Source organism: Ischnura elegans, assembly GCF_921293095.1.
Source record: "Ischnura elegans chromosome 13 unlocalized genomic scaffold, ioIscEleg1.1 SUPER_13_unloc_3, whole genome shotgun sequence".
Classification (NCBI taxonomy): Eukaryota; Metazoa; Arthropoda; class Insecta; order Odonata; family Coenagrionidae; genus Ischnura; species Ischnura elegans.
The window spans coordinates 5,567,255-5,587,810 of NW_025791659.1; the positions used below are offsets into that span (position 1 = coordinate 5,567,255).

The following is a 20,556-nucleotide window of genomic DNA, read 5'->3' on the forward strand; positions in this document are numbered from 1 at the left end:
ATTGTAGCATATCAAATATTTAACCCTTACACTGCTGTGGATGTACTTTTTCTTCCTCCCTGCCATGCACTTTCGCAAAAGCACTACGAAGGGTCCCTAATCCAGGACCCTATCCTCGACGAACTGACCCACGCAGGACTGTCTTATCGACCCTTCCAGCCTCCCTCCCGAAAAGTGACCCCTCTGACTGCAATTTGAAAATCAATAAATCAATCCGATCATCAAAAAATGATTGTTTTCATCGTACTCCTGCCAATCAAGCAATCAAGTATGTCTCTGAACCGTGTTCCTGCGATGAGAAATAACGATCTTGTCAACTTTGCTTAACTGGCCATTTCCCGGTTGTCCGCAGCCACGTTTTTAGCAAAGTTAACAAAATCGTTATTAAGCGCCTCTTACACGTGCTTATACGGTACCTGCTCAATGGGCCCACGAAACGCATTTTAACCTTTTCGCCGCATGTGAGGAGAAGGTTTGCGGAGATTGAACGGCAGCGCAAGGGTTAAGATGAGAGACATTGATTTTGTATCATGTTATTGTTTTTGAATGAAATGTTATATAAATCCTATGCTTTCAATGTGTCACTGTGTAGGATAAATGTAACCTTATGACTAGCTAATACAGTGAGTCCTCGTTTAACGTCACTTACCGTTCCTGAAAAATGTGACGATAAACGAAATGACGTTAATCGAAACATAATATCCCATAAGAAGCAATGCAAAAAAGTGAATATCGGCTCCTAGACCTCACAATTCCTACGTGAAAAAATTTTAGCGTATCATATCTGGGGCTTTTTTTACGATGGGAATGCCAAATTATGGCTTAAATACGAGTTCTTGTCTTCATCGACGACAATAGCAGCAGTGACGTAAATCCTTCTCCATTTTTGTATCTTCCAGCATTTGCTTTTCGGCTTCGCTATGGTGGTCGCCCGGGCGAGCGTCGCCTGGGCATCATCCAAGGCATCATCATCGCTGAAACATCGTCGCAGTTACAGGAACCAAAATTATTGTGAACTCTGCGAAAAAAGTGACGACAAAAACTCCTAGTTCTACACATAAAAATGCCTTGAAATCACTTTTTAGGTTCCTGAAACCATTATGTCAAGTAAAACCTTGCGCACCTACGCAAGAATTCATTTTACAGAAATTTATGCTAAAACCGTAATCACAATTAAGAATAAACACACCGTTTTACACTTTGCTTAGACTGACTGTACTACCGCCCACAAAACGAACAACCTGCAACGCCTGCCGCTTTGCCTTTTTTTTCGCGCGAAATTTAAAAGACTTGACGTTATCGCGAAGCGTAGGAGCGATAAACGAATGACGGTCTCAAAATTTTTTTTGGCGTTATCGTGAAATGACGTTAAACGGGGTGACGTAGAGCGAGGACTCACTGTAGTATATGCTAATAATGTATCTGTATGTTTAAAAAAAAATTTTTTTAATGTATTCATTGTTTATTTTTTCCAAATTTCAGAGCTGGGAGAGTTGATCCGAGCCACCAGACCCTTTCTTGCATACATAAGCAAGGCGAAGGCAGCCAAACTGGTGCGTGCCCTCGTCGACATGTTCCTAGACCTGGAAGCTGGAATCGGTATCGAGGTAGAACTATGCCAGGTAAGAAGACTTAAGACTCGTATTGTTACCTTAGCATAGCATGTGCTTTAAAGTCTGGGCCGTTTTGGTTTATTTCATGGAAGTTCTTAACCCTTACGAGACGGTGGAGTTTTCGTCTTGGCATGACTGCTGTACTAAGCCGCAAGAGACCTTTCTTTCCCCTGGTACGGAGCAGTTTTGTGAGACATTCGTTAAGAAGGGTCTTCCGGATTATCCCAAGCTCTCGGCTCCAACCTTTTTCGACCCCTCCCAGTGGGGACTTCGCATTATCTCGGACTCCGAGAGTAGCTGTGCTCCTCCTTTCCAGGTTTAAGACCCTACCTGCGGCATTGGTTCACGGTCAACTTACGGAATGCTTATGTGTATTTGTCACATGGATAATTGTTGCTTGCACGCAAATTGCAGATATTGAATTGAATTCTGAGCATTGTCAAATTTTAACCCTTTCACTGCTGTGGACGTACTTTTTCTTCCTCCTTGCCATGCGGTCAGCACTTTCGCCGAAGCACTTCGAAGGGTCGCTAATCCGCGACACTATCCTCGACCAGCTCACCCACGCAGGACCGTCTCCTCGACCCTACGAGAAGGCAGCCTACCTCCCGAAAAGTGACCGCTCTGACTGCAATTTGAAAATCAATCACTCAATACGATCATCAAAAACTTATTGTTTTCATCGCACTCCTGCCAATCATGCAATCAAGTACGTCTTTGAACCGTGTTTCTGCGATGAAAAATAACGGTTTTGTTAACTTTGCTAAAATGGCCATTTTTCCAGTTGTCCGCAGTCACATTTCTAGAAAAGTTAACGAAATCGTTATTCTTCACCGTAGAAACACGGTTAAAAGACGTACTTCATTGCTTGATTGGTAGGAGTGCGATGAAAACAATCAATTTCTGATGAACGGATTGATTGATTGATTTTCAAGTTGCAGTCAGAGCGGTCACTTTTCGGGAGGTAGGCCCCCGCTGGAAGGGTCGAAGAGACGGTCCTGCGTGGGTGAGCTCGTCGAGGATAGGGTTGTGGATTAGCGACCCTTCGGAGGGTGTACCACACCCATCCTAAAAGTACCTGCTCCATGGACCCAAGAAACTCATTTTAACCTTTTCGCCGCATGTGAGGAGAAGGTTTTCGTAGATTGAACAGCAGCGAAAGGGTTAAACGGAGTTCTAAGGTCTGCCTGCACAATGCAAATCGATGGCTAAGTTTGAACAACACGTATCTCAAAAATAGCAACTTTTCAGGAGAGCAAAAGAAACTATTTATATTTTAAATTTTACGCTGAAATTAAAAACCAAAAAATCATAAAACTGATAAAGAAGCATACATTTGCAAACGAAGAGTTTTTTTTTGTTTGAACGTAGGTTTCCGCGGCGATGGTTTGATCTAGCTGCATTTCTTTAGGGTTTTCTTCCGCGTCAGCATGTAGACAACAGTTTTGCTGGCCATCCTGCCAGCATCGTCAAGTCGAAGGTGTCGGCTGCCTGGGAAGGTCGAAGGTGTCTGGGAAGTTTCAGCTCTCCGCCATCACCGAACAAGCATGGTCGGAACCTGGCCACGACATCAAATTTGAGGAGAAGAAACTTTTAGTTAAGGAGTGCCGATACTTCCCAAGACAAATCAGGGAAGCAATAGGAATTCAAAAAACACCTTTGAATTTCAATAGAGAAGATGGATACTTCCTTCACAGCGCCTGGAATAGTGTCATCAAAGAGAGAGCCCATCAGAGGGAAGGGCCCAGTCAGACAGCCAATCACAGTGCAGCTCTCATCCAGCCTACGGGATATAAGCGAGGCAGAAACCAACAGCCGACACCTTCGACCTGAAGATGCTGGCAGGATAGCCAGCGAAACTGTTGTCTACGAACAAGCTGACGCAGAAGAAAACCCTGGAGAAATGCAGCTAGATCAAAGAGTTTTTTTGGTTGAATTTTATTTTTTGAGTGACATTACACTTTGTTTCAGGTACCTGTTGTCTCAAACAGGCCAAATTTTGAGATATGTGTGGTTAGAATTTAGCCATCGATATACTGGCTGAGGTGTGGTATTTTCCGCCAAGAGGTTGCAGATCTGTCAATATTAGGAAATGTAGAGGGCATGGTTGTGATTGTCTCTATCGCGTGCTTATTAAGTTTCCTATCAAGGATTTTGTCAATGGTAACAAATTTATAGCTGTTTTGAACTGCAATTAATTTAATGGTGGATAATTTCTTGTCAAAGTTTTTATTTGACATTGGAATGGCGACCAGGCGGTACATTAACTGGCGCACCTAAAGTCATTTGATACGAATGCTGCTTCATACGGGCTTTTCTTACACTATTTTGAGCATCAGTCAATCGTCGGTCTAGCGTTGCGTTATCCTGCCCCGTGAACGAGCCAAGTTTACGCAACAGACTTGGATCTAAAAGCATTTTTTTACGGTTAATAACACAAATAGCCAACAGCTGAATGCGTATAATATTTATTTCATCAATATTTTCTCATTTAATTTATAATAAATCAAGTATGATTAAAACGATACAGCTCTACATACTCTTTATTTATTAATGGTGCAACTAAACTATAAGTTAATTGAATGTTAGGCGGTACGAAGTTCGCCGGGTCAGCTAGTTAGGTATAAAGGCTGTTTTTCACTGGGCACATAGTTGCACAATTTGACGTGTGTACGAAGGCGCAGTCAAAATTGCGTCGTGTAAAGCGGTGAATTGCTAGAACACATGCTAGAATGCGTGGACGTGAGATGGCAAAATAGCCCCTGTTCTAGCCTGCGCTATTCGGCGCCCCGTGTAAAAAAGGCTTTAACAGCATCACTGTAAGTGGGTTTCCTAAAGATTGATAATTCATGTATCCCAGAGTTAATATCTATCGTCAAATATATAAAGTTAAAAGTATTACCTCCAATTTCCATAGTGAAAATAATGGCATCGTGAAGGCTGTTCAACGCTTCTAAAATTTTGTCTATTTGTCGGAAACTACCCGAACACAAGCATAAAATGTCATCAACACAACAATACCAGTAACTAACATTTTTTATTAATAGGTCATTACAATTAAAGAGATAATCTTCCAGGAAGTTCAGTAAAATGTGTGCCTCTCTTTTTCGGTTTTTTCTGTATTTCTTAATTCCAGGTAAATCGTACGTGATTATTGCGATAGATAAGAATTTTAAAATGCCTAAAATTACTTCAATACTTTTAAATAAATTATATTTGTATTATTTTACGCTCCTAATTTAATACTTACCTTAAGGCTACAAGTGAATACCTTCTTATCTACGAGTGCCATATTATTATTATAGTATTCTACTGATTAAGGTAGGTTTCCATGGAGTATTCGAGAAGCGATCTGGGAGCCTCCCTTTCCTTCCAGCACTGCCTTCTTTAATTCACTGTAAGGCCTACTCTATTTCAATCTATCCAAAAATCCTATTCTTTTCCTTCCCCTCCCTCGTTTACCTAACATTCTACCCTCCAACACCATTTTCAGCATCCCCTCACCACTAAGCACTAACTCCATCCATACCTTCTGTCTCCTCCGTATCTCATCTAAAAGCTGCCTCTCCTCGCCAACCATATCCAGCACTTCGTCGTTCCTTTTCCTCTTCGTCCATTTCACCCTCTCCATTCTTCTCCATACCCACATCTCGAATGCCTCCAATCTTCTCTCGTCTTCTTTCCTCAGTGTCCACGTTTCCGCACCGTAGAGAGCTACACTCCAAATCAAACTCTTCACCAGCCTTTTCTTTAAACTCTTAGTACCGTGTAAATTTAGCTAAAAAATGCCACTTATATTTTTAGTGTTGGAAGAGGAAAATTTGATAACTGTCGAAAGTCCAGGCATACGTCTGTAGCACCGCACGATAGGATTTTAAAAAATGCCGCAAATTCTTTCTTCTTCAGCAAAAGAAAAAAATTGGTGGTTCAGTAGCCGAACCATAAAGATAGACATGCATGCGATGATGTTTTAATTTTTCGTCATCCGAAATGAAATGAATGGAAAACTTGTGACTGAGCATGCTGCGGAATATTTCGTCCAGTGTACGGGGATTCCTGTAGAATCAGGAATTGGGAATTCCACTGAAAATGGGTGATTATGCGACAAAAAAATATCCTCCACAGTAGAAATTACACCCATGTCTCGTATAGCGCAAGGGATGCGTTCCTTGGGGTCTTTGCGCTATACGAATTTGCGTTATACGAGAGCGTTTTAACATTGGGAAGACAGGGATGCGTTCCTGGTAGCATAGGTCTTGGGTATTGAATTTCCTCTAAAACATCTATATTCCCATAAAAAGCCTTAGAAAACATTATTTATATAAATGTTTATAGTTTAAAACATCTTTAAAGATAGTATGCCCGCATTCAAAGACTTTTATTCACGTTAAAAAAAATTCTTACGGGCTTTTGAAATTCCCTCCTGTCGTGCGGGTGGGCTAACATCTGCTATCTCAGGGGATCGTAATGCGTTGCCGGCAGTTGACGATTTTTCAAACTTGTCTAAAAACAACTATTGTGTCACCCAGGCCCTTTTGTCGCTCATCGAAATGACAGGCAAATGCTACTTTGAATGCCATTTCATAGCTATGTTTATGAATGATAAATAATTTTAATTTGAAGTCATCCGAGTCATTAGCAGCTACGTGAAACAGTCTTTAAATGCCTTGAAACCTGACCCAGGTTTTCCTTCCCTGAAAATGAATGAACGAGATTGCATTCTTTTCCAAAACAATATCGTCTCGTCAACACTAAAAACTGGTTGAGGGGGAAAGGAGCCACTTTCAATCACAGCTTGGAGTTCATCAGAAAATGCTGCGGTGACTGCGCTATCAACACTTGCAGATTCACCTGATATCGCCGCACTGAAAATACCTGCTTGCCGTTTAAATTCTGAAACCAACCGAAGCTTTCACTAAATGTCTCGGAGCGATTACCACTCTCGTCTTTTTGTCCTGATTCACTATTAATTTTCCGTATGTGTAGACCGCTTGGTTGAAGTTGGTGCGGCTGAGGTCACTGATGTTTTAACTTCGTCTTTATTCAGAATAAGGCATCGTGCGTTTAAACTTCTGCGCAATATCGCTTTGACGCTCCTTAATGATCTAAATTAACTCATTCTGTTAAGGAGACGAGATAAATTACTTCGGTAGGCCGGCCATCTGGACCCAATGACGAGTAATACTTTTGGCCATTGCGCAGCAATGGATTTCGATGAATATATAAACTAAAAAGAAGATTTGAGGCAAGCAATAATATTAATATGCGTAAAATGATAGAAATTTCGTGTGTACTTAGCGCAAGTTCACGTTTTATCACGAGAGCGTTTAAGATTTTTAATTAGGCTACACTGCGTTGAAATGTTTCCCCGAGGAACGAATTTGCGCTATATCGAAATTGCGCTAATCGAAATTGCGCTTTACGAGACCTGGGTGTATAGTGAAAGAAGTTCTTCTCTAACGTGCATGGGTCATTCCATGTCAGTTCATCCAGGCATGACACCCACCGACTCGGATTTTGATGAATCTTGAAAATATTCATCCTTCCGTGTAGGAATGAAACTGTGTAAAATATTTCTTGGCTATCTCTAATGGTGTTTTTGTCACGGCCATTTGAAGTTTGGGTGAAACTGCAGTTTTTCAATGAATGCGGTCTCCAGAGGCACTTGTACCTCCAGAGGGAAATAATTTGTCTCAGCCATAGTTTTCATCCGATTCCTATGAAAATTTGCAGTTTTTCTATAGAAGTCATGAGAATTCCAAAAACTGATTGAAGAATATCCTAAGGGATATTGGAAATTCTCTGAACTCATAAGTTTTATAAGATTTTAGAAAATTTTTCGTCAGAAACATGGTTCTATTAAACATCAAATTTTGACCTGAGGCAATATCTTGAAGATTGCATCTATTTTTCTGCATTGATTGGCTAGACACCTTGAAAATAGGTGAGAAGTTCTATGGTGCTGCACGTTTCGTCAAAAACTGCTACGGGCGTACAGACAGTGTTACCCAGATGTTAAGTGAATTAGGCTGGGAGCCGTTGGAGACTCGGACGCTGCGCCCTAGGCTTAGACTGCTTGAACAATTGAGAATGGATATCTTTAAGAGCGACATAGAGAACATAATATTAAAGCCATACTATAATTTCAGGTCCGTTAGAAGCGATAAATTAAGAGAGATGTTTTGCCGAACGGATAGATATGGGAATTCGTTTTTCCCCTGAACCATAAAGGACTTTAAATAAACGCTAGTACCAACCTCGTTAGAGCACTTCATTTTTTTTTCAGTTGTAAACAGCTGGTGTCCAAACACCCCCTACCACATGCCTTTTAGGCGGCTCGTGGGGTATCTTTAGATGTACAGTGAGTCCTCGTTTAACGTCACTTACCGTTCCTGAAAAATGTGACGATAAACAAAATGATGTTAATTGAAACATAATATCCCATAAGAAACCATGTAAAAAGTGAATATCGGCTCCAAGACCTCACAATTCCTACGCCAAAAAAATTTTAGTGTTTCATATCTGGGGCATTTTTTACGATGGGAATCCCAAGCTATGGCATAAATATGAGTTCCTGTCTTCATCGACGACAATAGCAGCAGTGACGTAAATCCTTCTCCATTTTTGTATCTTCCCGCATTTGCTTTTCGGCTTCGCTATGGTGGTCGCCCGGGCGAGCATCGCCTGGGCATCATCATCGCTGAAACATCGTTGCAGTTAACGGGAACCAAAATTATTGTGAACACGGCAAAAAAGTGACGACAAAAACTCCGAGTTCTACACGGAAAAATTCCTTGAAATCACTTTTTAGGTTCCTGAAAACCATTATGTCAAGTAAAACCTTCCGCACCTACCTAAGAATTCATTATGCAGAAAATTTGCTAAAACCGTAATCGCAATTAACAATAAACACACTGTCTTACACGTCGTTTAGACTGACTGTATTACCGCCCACAAAACAAACAGCCTGATATGCCGCTTCGCGTTTTTTTTCTCGCGCGAAATTTAAAGGCCTTGACGTTATCGCGAAGCGAAGGTGCGATAAACGAATGACGGTCTCAAAATTTTCGTGACGTTATCGCGAAATGACGTTAAACGGGGTGACGTTGAACGAGGACTCACTGTAGATGGTATTGTTTTTTTGCTAGTTATCCCTGTTGAATATTGCTTCCACCCTGTTGTTGTTTTGCTAACACCTTTCATTTGTTTCCCAGGAGTGTATTGACTGGGCCAAACAGGAGAGGAGGACGTTCTTGAGACAGTCGCTGGAAGCGAGGCTCGTGTCCCTCTACTTCGACACGGGAATGTTTCCACAGGCTCTGCAGCTGGGTTCAGCACTCCTCAAAGAGCTGAAGAAGTTGGACGACAAGAATCTGCTTGTGGAGGTGAGAGCTTCTTTTTAATTCTCTACGTCTATTGGTCGCTGTTCCTAATAGGGCGGTTTCCTATTATTTTTTGTTGCCTAAATCGAAAGATTATTACTCCTGGAGTACGTATTTCACGTTTTAGATTTTAAAATGACGATACAAGCGGTCCCTGACTTTCGCACACAATGCGTTCCCGAAAACTTACGAAAGTCGAATGTACGAAAGTCGAACCATTTACTTCCATACTAATTAGGGGTTACGTTCCAAAAGAGCGGAATATACCTACAAAAAATTTTTTTTTCACGGATTTTATTTCAATTCACTAAATCTTAATAATATGTTAATAAAATTCCTCAAATCATCTGATTTATTTCGAAAATACGCAGAAAATGTAAATAAAAGTTTTAAAAAACAAGAACTCCGTTGGCTATCGAGTGAAACTTCCTCTTGTCGTTTAAGTTGACATTCCACTTATTACGTCCACTATAAATAAAAAGACATATCAAGAATCATAACAAAATGTAATTGTTTAACCCGCACTCTGGATACCTTTTATTTTTCACACCAAAATTCGACATTCGGCAGGTGACATTCGTGATCGCGTATATCTCGCATGCTATTCAAAAAAGACAAAAGACAAACTGAATTCGGGTGATATTTCGTGCAATATCGTTGCTGAAGGTGTACATAAATTAAACAGCACTCAAACAAAAAAACACAATTAGAAAGAAGATGTCACTAGTTTTATTGAAAGCTATTTGATGATGTCTAGTCAACTTCTTTTGAAAAATCTCTCCAATGAAGGCTTTCTTCTTCTCTTGATAAAGCATCCTATAGCAGGCAGTCTCTCTCCCAAATAAATTACCAAAGATTAGAGTCAATTACCAACAATTCCCTTCATTGTATACATTCGTATTATTTGCAAATACTGCCATTTGAAACAATTAACATGCGTATTATTAGGCATGTGGTGCGTAGTGATGAGAACTCCGTGGCCAAAACAGCAATGCGGCTGAATACTGAAGGATGCCGACCACGAGGACGACCAAAGATGCGCTGGCTCGACAAAATTAAGGCGGACATGAAGACCATCAACGCCACGCCAGTAGACGCCCTGGATCGAGTCAAGTGGAGAAGGCTTTGCAGAAAAGCGGACCCTGCAATAGCGCGGGACAAACGCTAGGATGAAGAAGAAGAAGAGACTGCCATTTGAAACAATTGAATATTGGGATGCGCATTAAACATCGCGGGAATTTTAAAAAATTACAGACCAACGTCCGAAAGTCCGAATTTAGCGTACGGAAGTCAAGTAAAAGGTGTCAATTTTGAACGTACGAAAGTGCGAAAAGTACGAAAGTCGAGTGTATGAAAGTCGAGGACCGCCTGTATCTATTTTTCGCACACGATCTACAATCAAGTGTGAGAGGTTTTTAAGGTTTTAAGGTTTTTTAATTAACGGCTTTTTCCAGGTTTATTTCACGATATTCACAGCTCATTCACGGTTTTAAGGTTCTCACAGCTGAGTGGGAACCCTGTCATAAGTAGATGTTGACATCACTTGGAATTCTATTCTTCATGTTTTTTCATCTTACTCGAGTCAAAGAGTGCTAGTGTTGCCTAGTCTGACATTCCACGTTTCAATGCGGCTATAAAAATTCTTACAAGATATCCCATTTTAAATTAAGACAATCACATTTTAGACCAGAAAAATGGGCGCTGAAATGGCAAAATAGGGTGGTTTCCTATTTTTTTTATTGCCTAAATCGAAACTCCTGGAGTACGTTTTTCACGCTTTTAGATTATTAAATGACGATATCTATTTTTTGCGATTAAATGAAAAGTGAAAATTTTCAAGCAAGCGAAAACGCGACGGCTAAATATGAATGCTGGGAAAAACTCCCGTGTGACGTCGTTCTGGTTCCCGCTGCCGCAAGTGAGGTTACCTTGGGGCGAGGCTCTGAGCGCTGATGCGACGCAGGATGCTAGCAGGTGGCAGAGTACCCTGCTAGCAGGTAGCGCTTGGCTTAAATAAGGATTATTAATACCTTATCAAACGAAGGAAACTTTCGAATCATAGGCATTTGAATAGGTGGTTATTAAGAGATGTTTCCCTGAGCTCTGTGCCTCATGCATGCATTGGTAATCTCAGACGATGTAAAACTCCTATCTACTTGTAGAGAAACTAGGTCCCTGTGACATCACGTGGAGTGGTATCGCATGGGCGCCAATCTGACCTTTTTAAATGAGGTTAAAATTGGCCGTTGACATTTGTCTAAACTGGGATTTCTGAAACCAAATAATTTGTGGGTTACGAATCGCAATCAATACCTTTGATGAAGGAAACTACCCTATTCCGGTGATTTTGTGTCCGGTTTAATTTTTTATAAAGATAGCAGAAAACGTTGGATGAGAGTGAAAATCATGCATGGATAATCCGCAACATGGATATGCCACAGACAGATAATCGGGAGTCTGTTGTATGTAGATGTCGGCCTTGGTAGTGCCGGGGTAAAGTTCCCCACTGCTAACCTAGAGGTCACGGGTTCGAATCCCGCCTGGGTGGATTAACCACCATCCTGGGCATGGATGTTTGTGTTTGTCCATCAGGTTGATTGTAAGAGAGCTTGAAAAATAAAAATAAAGACGAAAGCCGTGTCTATACCTTTTCTGGCTCATTTCGTTATAGGTGCAGCTACTTGAAAGCAAGACATACCACGCCCTGAGCAATCTTCCAAAGGCCCGCGCCGCCCTCACCTCTGCTCGTACCACAGCCAACGCCATCTACTGCCCACCGAAATTGCAAGCTGCTCTAGACCTGCAGTCAGGTAAGTCCACGTTGTGTTGTAACTTTTTCAAACGGGAGGTTATCAGTGAAGTAAAATCTGATGCTTTCCCGGCGAATATGTTCAAAAAAGGCTATTGGGGCTTCCAGCCGGGTGGTCTCCCTCCATTCTGCCGACATTTCAGAACACGATTCGGGTTCCATCCTCAGGGCTAATGGTGGTACAAGACGCTTGAACACATGTGAAGATCCCTTTTATACCCTTGAGAGAGGAGAGTATTGGAGAAGGAGAGGATTTGACATCTTTGAGGATGGGGGGGGGGGGGTGGGAGCGCATAGCATATCAGGCGAAACTCTACCTGGATTTGTCAGTGAAATTCCGTAAAGCGGAATTAAACATCGTCTTCAACCAGAAGTGCCTCAAGTCGAACCTGTCTCCGAAATACGTGAACATCACAACTAGATCCACATCAAAAGCAGCTCGTCATGCAGTGAACGCAGCAAGGAGAACCTGGATTCAACGGGAGCTGAGAGAATGGTACCACAAGGATCCTTCGCTTTAAGGAGTAGATCTCTTAGTTTGGAGCATGGTTGGAAAACGGTGTCAATACTTTGTTTTTTGAGGATCCTTGAAATTTTCCCGGACACCGTAGACACATAGGGAATTTTGGCTATAGCGATGGGCTTTGGTCTTTCTTCCTCCTGTAATGAGCCTAGATTTTTAATGCTCCTTTTTAGGGCCGAGTGTATCTCCTCATTACTGTAGCCATTTTGCTTGAAGGTGGTTTTCAGATGTCTTATCTCTTTTGGCAGGCTTTCTTGGTCCGCTATGGCTTTGGCTCGATAGAAAAGGGTGGACAAAACTGCTCTCCGTTGGGCGGGGTGGTGATGGCTTCGCCCATTTAAATAGAGGTCCGTGTTGGTCGGCTTGGGGTAGACGCTGTGACCGAGCGTGCCGTCGTTCTTTCTATGGATAAGGATATCCAGAAACGGGATTCGGTTGTCTTCATACGGGACGTTATCAGTGTTCACCCTGTCGAGGACAAGAAATTTTACCACCTGTCATTGACACAAAATTAAAACTCCACATAGGCAAGCAAAACCAAGTGTAACAATCAACTTGGCAATATACATAGGGAATAACTTCAACAGATTCAGGCTTCAATCGGAGGAAGTTAGACATATTTAAATAAATAAAAGATCGTAGCACTTTTCCACAAAATTTTTATACTGCGTACAACACGTTTTGGCTCACAGAGCCATCATCTCCCACAAGACAGTCATGTACCAGATGATGGCTCAGTGAGCCGAAGCGCTTTGTACGCAGTAAAAAATTTTGTGGAAAAGTGCTACGATCTTTCATTTATTTAAATACATAGGGAGTTCAGTATGTAATGTAACACTTTTTTTTATACGGGTTGTTTTATGCAGCATTTAAATATACCATATTATTCCTTAATCTTGTAGGTATGCGACACTATTTTTCAGCGTTATCTCCAGTCAATAGTTTGGCTTCTTGAAGGGAGAAATCACAAATACTTCAGGAGGTATTTGGGGAGACAATTTAAAGCATTTTTTTTATCGTATAAACGTCGTTGCATGACTTGTTGAACTCACCTCGCATTTCTAAAATATCAATAAAAAGTGGTGCAAACCAACTTTTAGACACTTCTCCTCTCATCTTGGATCTGTTGTGCTTAGTTCGGGGATCGGGTTGGTGTGGTGGCTAGAGTGTTTGCTTCCCACCCGGTGGGCCCGGGTTCAAATCCCGGCTGTGGCGGAGAATTTTCAGAGACCTTCAGATCCCTGCTTGAATAATGTGTGGAGGATATTTCAAGTGCAACACCCCATCCGTCGGATGGTACGTTAAGCCGTGGTCCCCTTGGCGCCTTTTGTTAAGAGCAGGCTAATGCCGACACTGGGTTTCTCTCCACCCTTCCTTCCATACCCTTCCCTCATGACATAAATGACCTCAGCTGTCGGTTGCCTCCTTCAAATACCTTACCAAGATAGGCCTCATGAAACCCTTAATAAGAAGATTGAACAACCCAATAGGACATATCTTGACACATGATGGTCTGATGAAGTCATTAATTTATTTAATTTTTAATGAATTTTTTTTTGTACCTAACAGAAATTTTTTTTTTTATTTTTTTTTTAATAGTTGATATGCTGAAACTATGTTGTGTATATCAATGTTGCGAAATTCTTAAAATTTTGATTTTTTTCCTTCATTGGAATCATTTTTCTTTTTTAATTTGGAATTTGGAAGAGTAAAATTATGGGTCACAAACTCATGATTAGGAGTTTGTGACCCTTCCTTCCATACCCCACCCTCGTGGCGCAAATGACCTCGGCTGTCGGTCGCCTCCTCCAAATTCCATACCTGTGCTTAGTTCCCACGTAATCTTTCGTCTCCATCTTCTCCCAATCGCAGGAATCCTGCACGCAGCCGACGAGCGAGACTTCAAGACTGCCTACTCGTACTTCTACGAGGCGTTTGAGGGGTACGACAGTGTCGAAAGTCCCAAGGCACTCACGGCACTCAAGTACATGCTCCTCTCCAAGATAATGCTCAACTCGTAAGTACCCTGTGGATTGTGTTGAAGTCCGGGTTGCCTGCTGTCCTGGAAAAACTGAACTGCTCAGTTTATATAGTGTTCAGTTATCGGGAAAAACTCTCGATATGAATTGTTACTCAAATGGTGACATAATTTATGACAATCATTACGACCAAAACGAAAAACGTTGGGTGTATGTAAGGTTGCATTTAGTGTTTGCAATAGGTGACATTACTCTTAACACGTTGCGTACGGATAGCGAGAATGCTTGTAATTTTTTTCCCGAACGTTCCGGACGGATGACGAATATTCTCGTCATTTAAGTGCGTCAACCTAAACAATTTTAAAGCGTACAATACCTATTCGTCAGTATGTTTTCAGTTGTTGTTCGTTATTCATAATGAATTGATGCATCATAACGTTTGATTGGGTAAAGTTGTATTCTAAACATTAGCTTTTTAACCATGTTTAAACCAAAGGCGTTACGCCCTAATAGGCACATATTTCCAATTCAGCGTTCCTAGGAACTTAAATACCCTGGTACGCAACGTGTTAAAAATTCTTACTTAACTGCGATTTGATTTACCAACCATATTCTTATTTTAAATCAACACATTGGCATAGTTTAAGACTTAACTGATCTTTGGGAACTAAAACAGAATAATAAATGCTCAGATATTAAATCTTCAAACATTGCGTGTCAGGCCATAACGAAGTCATGCATAATTACTGAATACTGAAGCATTAACTGATAACTACTTGAATATTAACATTAATCAATCAACTCATTAGGTGCTAATTTCTAATACGCTCAGATGTTAAGTACTGAGCATTTCCCTCACATTCAATATAAACTGAATTTTAAATAACCTTAACCATAGTGAGTAGTATCAAATAGTAGCAGATGCTTTAAATTTACATTACTATGGCAAACCCAACTGTTAATGACAATAATCCAAATTCATATTTTTTTGCAAACACTGAATGTAACCTCACATGCACCCAACATTTTTCGTTATGGTCATAATGATTGTCATAAATTATGTCACCATTTGTGTAACATTTCATATGGAGACTCAGATTTGGATAGAGAAATTTATTTTCTTCTTTTTAGTCGGCGAGAAAAACTGTGTTTTTAAATTTTTTAATTTCTAATATTATTTTAAAATCCCTCCTATGGCATATGTTATGTTACATATTGAGTATTTCGCAAAAATTATTTGTTTAAAAAAAATAAAATTAAGTGATTTAAAAATTAGCGGCCGTATTCATAGTTTCCTTAGTAAGCTACTAACGCCCAAGTAGCGTTCTAACTAGTAGCATACTAGCAAAATGGTATTCATAGATCGTTAGTAAGGGCTACTAAGCTTAGTATGCTACTATCTTAGTAGCCGGTTCTTAGTCGCCCTTCGGCCTTGTTTAAGGGAGCTACTAAATATGGCGGACCGTTGTGGATGATCGAACTCCGGTTTTATTTGTATACTGTTATAGAGTTTTTATGAATTTGTGCCAAAATGGAATACGAGAATCAATTCTTCAAGTAAGGCAGGCAACGTATGTAGTGTAATTGTAGGCAGGAATTGAAAGTTTTTCGTAGCTGCGAGGAAGCTACGACTTGCAGTGAACTTGTGCCTCTAGTGTAAGTGAACACAATTTGTACATTCAATGCGACCCTAAGTGAATTGATTGCATATAGACGATGAAGTAAAGAGTGAAGCGACAAGTGAAGTGATTTGTGAGTGTATGAGCTTCGACAAAATTATTTATTTCTTTCAAACTGGTTTAACCATTTCGATCAAAGGTATCTACTAGCTGTTGCGAAGGGGATATGTTTCATATTTGAAGCAGTTGTTCTTTAGGGATACAGCAAACGCTTATAAATTTTCATTCGTTTGTACGCTTATAATTTGTGTTTGATTATATTACTTATTCTAGTCACTATCGTGAGCTTTCGGCAGTGTTTACATTTCGCGTATTTCGTTGCGCTGTTGTTTTTGTTTTGGTTACGGTACGAGTGATAGTGGAGAGTGAGATTGGAAGTTTGTTGATGTTACAATTTCTGGTTTAAACATTTGTTTCAGCCTATTTATTTCATTGTCTACGTAATGGTAATTTTAAATAACAACAACTGATTCTAAATCATTAGTGATGAGTGGGAAGTGAGATGTGAAGAATTCTTTCGAACGTCAACGAGTGCAAATTCTTTTGGTGTGTGCAGAGTGATTGGAAAACTGATTATCATTGTTTACTAGAGTTATGTTATAGTGTTTTAAATTAAGTGTGAGTCAAGCTTTTCATTGAACCAGTTGATTCAGAATGTACGGATTATAAGTGTCATAAAGACAGCTCGTGAAATGTGAAGTGAAATGTTGTGTGTGTTGAAGTGCTATTTGTGATATGATCAGCAATAAATAAGTAAAACAAGTTACGTTAATTATGCTTTGTTTTTTACATTAACCACCTCTAGTAAACTATATGCCGTATATTTCCGCACGCTGTCAATATTTGAAATATTTAAATGTAGCGAAGCAGATTGTTGTTTCCTTGACTAACATTTTAGGAGTTGCAAACATATGTTACTAATTGCTCGCACGTAGGTGTTTGTAACGTAATAAATGCGTATCATTCACACATTTATCTCAACGTTATTTTCTTAACGATTCATTTCTGCATTGCAAAAGTTTTCGTTTCTACTCCGACATTGAGGTGTATTTCTGCTTTCCGAATACATATATGTATAGTACTGACGTTGCTAGTTATGTTTTTCCATACTAATCACGCATACACTAATGGAAACAAATATCAGAAGTGCAAACAATACGCAATGTATATGATCAATAAATATACGGCCGTTTGTAAAGCAATAACTGCATCTCAAACATACAAATGCTTCGGTATTACTCATATATCTACCCTTTCCCAAAGGTATTGCATAATGTTTGTGTACAGCAATCAAAAAATATGTCTGAGATGCGATATCACATCGAATTATCCATTATGAAGTAAAAATTTCAATGCATTTTGCTGAATCAATTTCTTTTGTTTGATAGTGTTACGAATTTTCCGCGCCGCGGAGGAGTCAGATGCAGTGTTGTCAAGCGTAGCCTAGCGGGTTGAACCCAAATCGCTACCGAGTATCGGCTGCTGAGCTGGCTAGTAGCATACTAAGTTAGTAGCTCTTATTAGCTCACGTAATACAATCCATGAATACCATATCTTAGTAGGCGACTAAAAGGTCTTAGTAGCCGACTAAGTTAGTCGCCCTACTAGCGTGTTTTAGCGGAAATCTATGAATACGGCCGTAAGTGTTTACCGCCGTGAATTTACCTCTGGAGAGCAATTGGAAATTTTTAAAATTATTGAAAGCAAGGACAGCGTTCTGATAAACGAATATCTTTTCCCATCCTTTTCCCCATATTCCATCAGGTAATCCTCCAGTTCATTCAATATTCAGAAGTATCGATATAACTGTCTTCACTTATATCTTTTTTTAATTAATAATATTATTTTTTAAATCGCTCCTATAGCAGTTACATGTGAAGTATATGACAGAGGAATCTCCAATATGGACAGAGAAATTTATTTTCTTTTTAATCGGCGAGAAAAACGTTTTTAAATGTTTTTTAATAAAAGAATTTAAAATAAAAATAATAATTTAAACGTTTTTAAATAATTTATAATATTGTTCAATTGCAAAGCATGGACAATTGTGCATCTACTGTCTGCGTCAAAATGATGTGCCGCTGTACTTTGCAAATTTATATCTGGACTTCAGTGCATGCCATAATAATGAATAATACATCATTTTATAGGAAATTTTATTTTCAGTACCGATTTATTTTTTGTTTTACAAAAAATTCTATTATCAATACAAGCAAGTGCAATAAATGACTCCGCGCACCGTAAAATTAACCGTTTAGTCCACTTCATGAACTTTGTTACTCAACCTAGGGAAAACTACTCGGTCTACAACATTCATCTTCCACCATAAGTTGCAAGCATTAATTAATATGTATAAAATGGCTTTTGTGTATTGTTATAACGCATATTTTGTTGTAAAATGACGAAAATGTTTAAACTCTATCTAGTCCAATGAATACAGTTTCTTCTCCTGACCTTCCTTATTATTACAACAATGTAGTGTTTATGATTTTGGAGTATAGGTCATGATTTAAATTAAATACACTTTTTGCCAACGTTTCTGAGATTTATTCTCCTTCCTCAGGGCTCTTAATTATGATGAATGTTTACAAAGAAAATAAAGAAAATAAATTAATTAAGTGGTTACAAAAATTTTGAATACAATTGTGCAGTACAAATTCATTGGTAAATTAAAAATTGTGAACAGAATTAAACAACATACCTGTGATAGAAAATTTTCGTTACTAGGCTAATCATGGTTACTAATAAATATTGATTCATTTGTTAACAAATGGTATCTAAATTATACTAAACAATTCTAATTTCGATGAATTAAATAATAATAAATTTTACTTAGGTGTTCGATGTCCGATCTTTTATTGCAACTGTTATTTGATTTTGATATGTAAAACATTTCTTTAAATAATCTTTTCTTAAAATTGGTTTCTATGTCATAAACACTACATTGTTCTATCTAGTCCTAAATTTTGCCCTGAAAGAAAAAATAAAATTGCTGGAAACACTTCTTAATTTATTTGAAATTTTTTTTCATAATATGGTGGTTTCCTATTATTTTTTTACTGCCTAAATCGAAAGATTATTACTCCTGGAGTACGTATTTCACGCTTTTAGATTTTTAAATGACGATATCTATTTTTCGCGATTAAATGAAAAGTGAAAATTTTCAAGCGCGCGAAAACGTGACGCTTAAGTATGAATGTCGGGAAGTCTCTCCGCGTGACGTATTTCTGGTTCCCCCTCCCGCCCTGCGAGGTGACCTTGAGGCGAGGCTTAGCGGTGATACGTCGCAGGCTGCTAGCGGCTAGCCTAGTACCCTGCTGACTGGTAGCGCTTGGCTTAAATAAGGATTATTAATAACTTATCAAACGAGGAAAACTTTCCGAACTTAGCCAGTTTTAGTAGGAGATTATTAAGACATGTTTCCCTGAGCTCTGTACCTCATGCATGAATTGGTGATCTAAGACGATGTAAAACTCCTATCTACTCGTATAGAAACTAGGTCCCTGTGACGTCACGTGGAGTGGCATCGCATGGGCGCCAATCTGGCCTTTTTCAAATGAGGTTAAAATTGACCATTAAAATTCATCTAAACAGGGATTTCTAAAACAAAATAATTTGTATATTATGAATACACTAATGGTGGGTAACGAATCGCAATCAATGCCTTTCGTTTTCTTTGATGAAGGAAACTACCCTATTGCCACGCATGGACAATAGTGCATCTAGTGAGGTCTGCTAATGCTCTGTTCTTGTTTCTCTTCTTTCACGTGGTACTTGCGTACGTGGGAAAACGCAGCCCAGAAGATGTGCAGCATATAGTGAGTGGAAAACTGGCGCTCAAGTATGCGGGCAGCGCGATCGAAGCCATGAAGGAAGTTGCGCAGGCCAGCCACAGGAGGTCTCTGGCAGATTTCCAAAAGGTGAGTGTGCTTCTTTAACACTCTGAGTGCCGGCTGCTAAATCCAAAGCCCTACTGAAAAATCCAGCCATTTTTTACTATATTCGTACATTTTTTAAAACATTAGCATCAAAAATATATTTATATCGATGTGCATTTCAATAAAAATGGACTTTGCTCTTCTTTATGAATGAGTCGAAAAACATTTATTGCTAATTTTTAAATATATAATTTAACGATGAAAACCTACTGTTTTTGAAAAATAAAAAAGTTGCAATATATGACGTACCGTCATAAAATGCATAGTAATTTTTTAATGCGCTCAATTTGAACTATTTAAAGCGCGGAAATCATAAAAAACATTGTTCCAAGCAAAGCATTATAAATCCTGGATGACAAAAAGGGTCAATGCACCCTCAACGAACGGCCCAAAGAATTTTCACACTAAGTGGCCTAAGATGAGGATGCCGGTAGCTAAAGAGGACTATTCGTTCTCAAGACATAAATTGAACTCTTTTTCCATCGATCAGTTGATTTTTGAAAAAAACAGAACCACTAAGCAGTAAACTGGAAAAGTACCACGGGCGAAATATTACGGCTTCACGCATACAAAGCCAATTAAATGGAAAGACGTAATATTACGTCCATGGCAATCCTCAGAAGGATTAGTGGG

General features: G+C 39.4%; 1 protein-coding gene across 1 annotated transcript in view; it reads left to right on the top strand.

Moving 5' to 3' along the window:
• Positions 1 to 20,556, top strand: part of LOC124172827 (26S proteasome non-ATPase regulatory subunit 11) — a 48,773-nt gene that overhangs the window by 16,810 nt on the left and 11,407 nt on the right. The window contains exons 3-7 of the mRNA XM_046552320.1: positions 1,483 to 1,622; positions 8,828 to 8,998; positions 11,667 to 11,805; positions 14,200 to 14,344; positions 19,782 to 19,905. Of these exons, the coding sequence (XP_046408276.1) occupies positions 1,483 to 1,622; positions 8,828 to 8,998; positions 11,667 to 11,805; positions 14,200 to 14,344; positions 19,782 to 19,905 (719 nt within the window). The remainder of the gene's footprint in view (positions 1 to 1,482; positions 1,623 to 8,827; positions 8,999 to 11,666; positions 11,806 to 14,199; positions 14,345 to 19,781; positions 19,906 to 20,556) is intronic.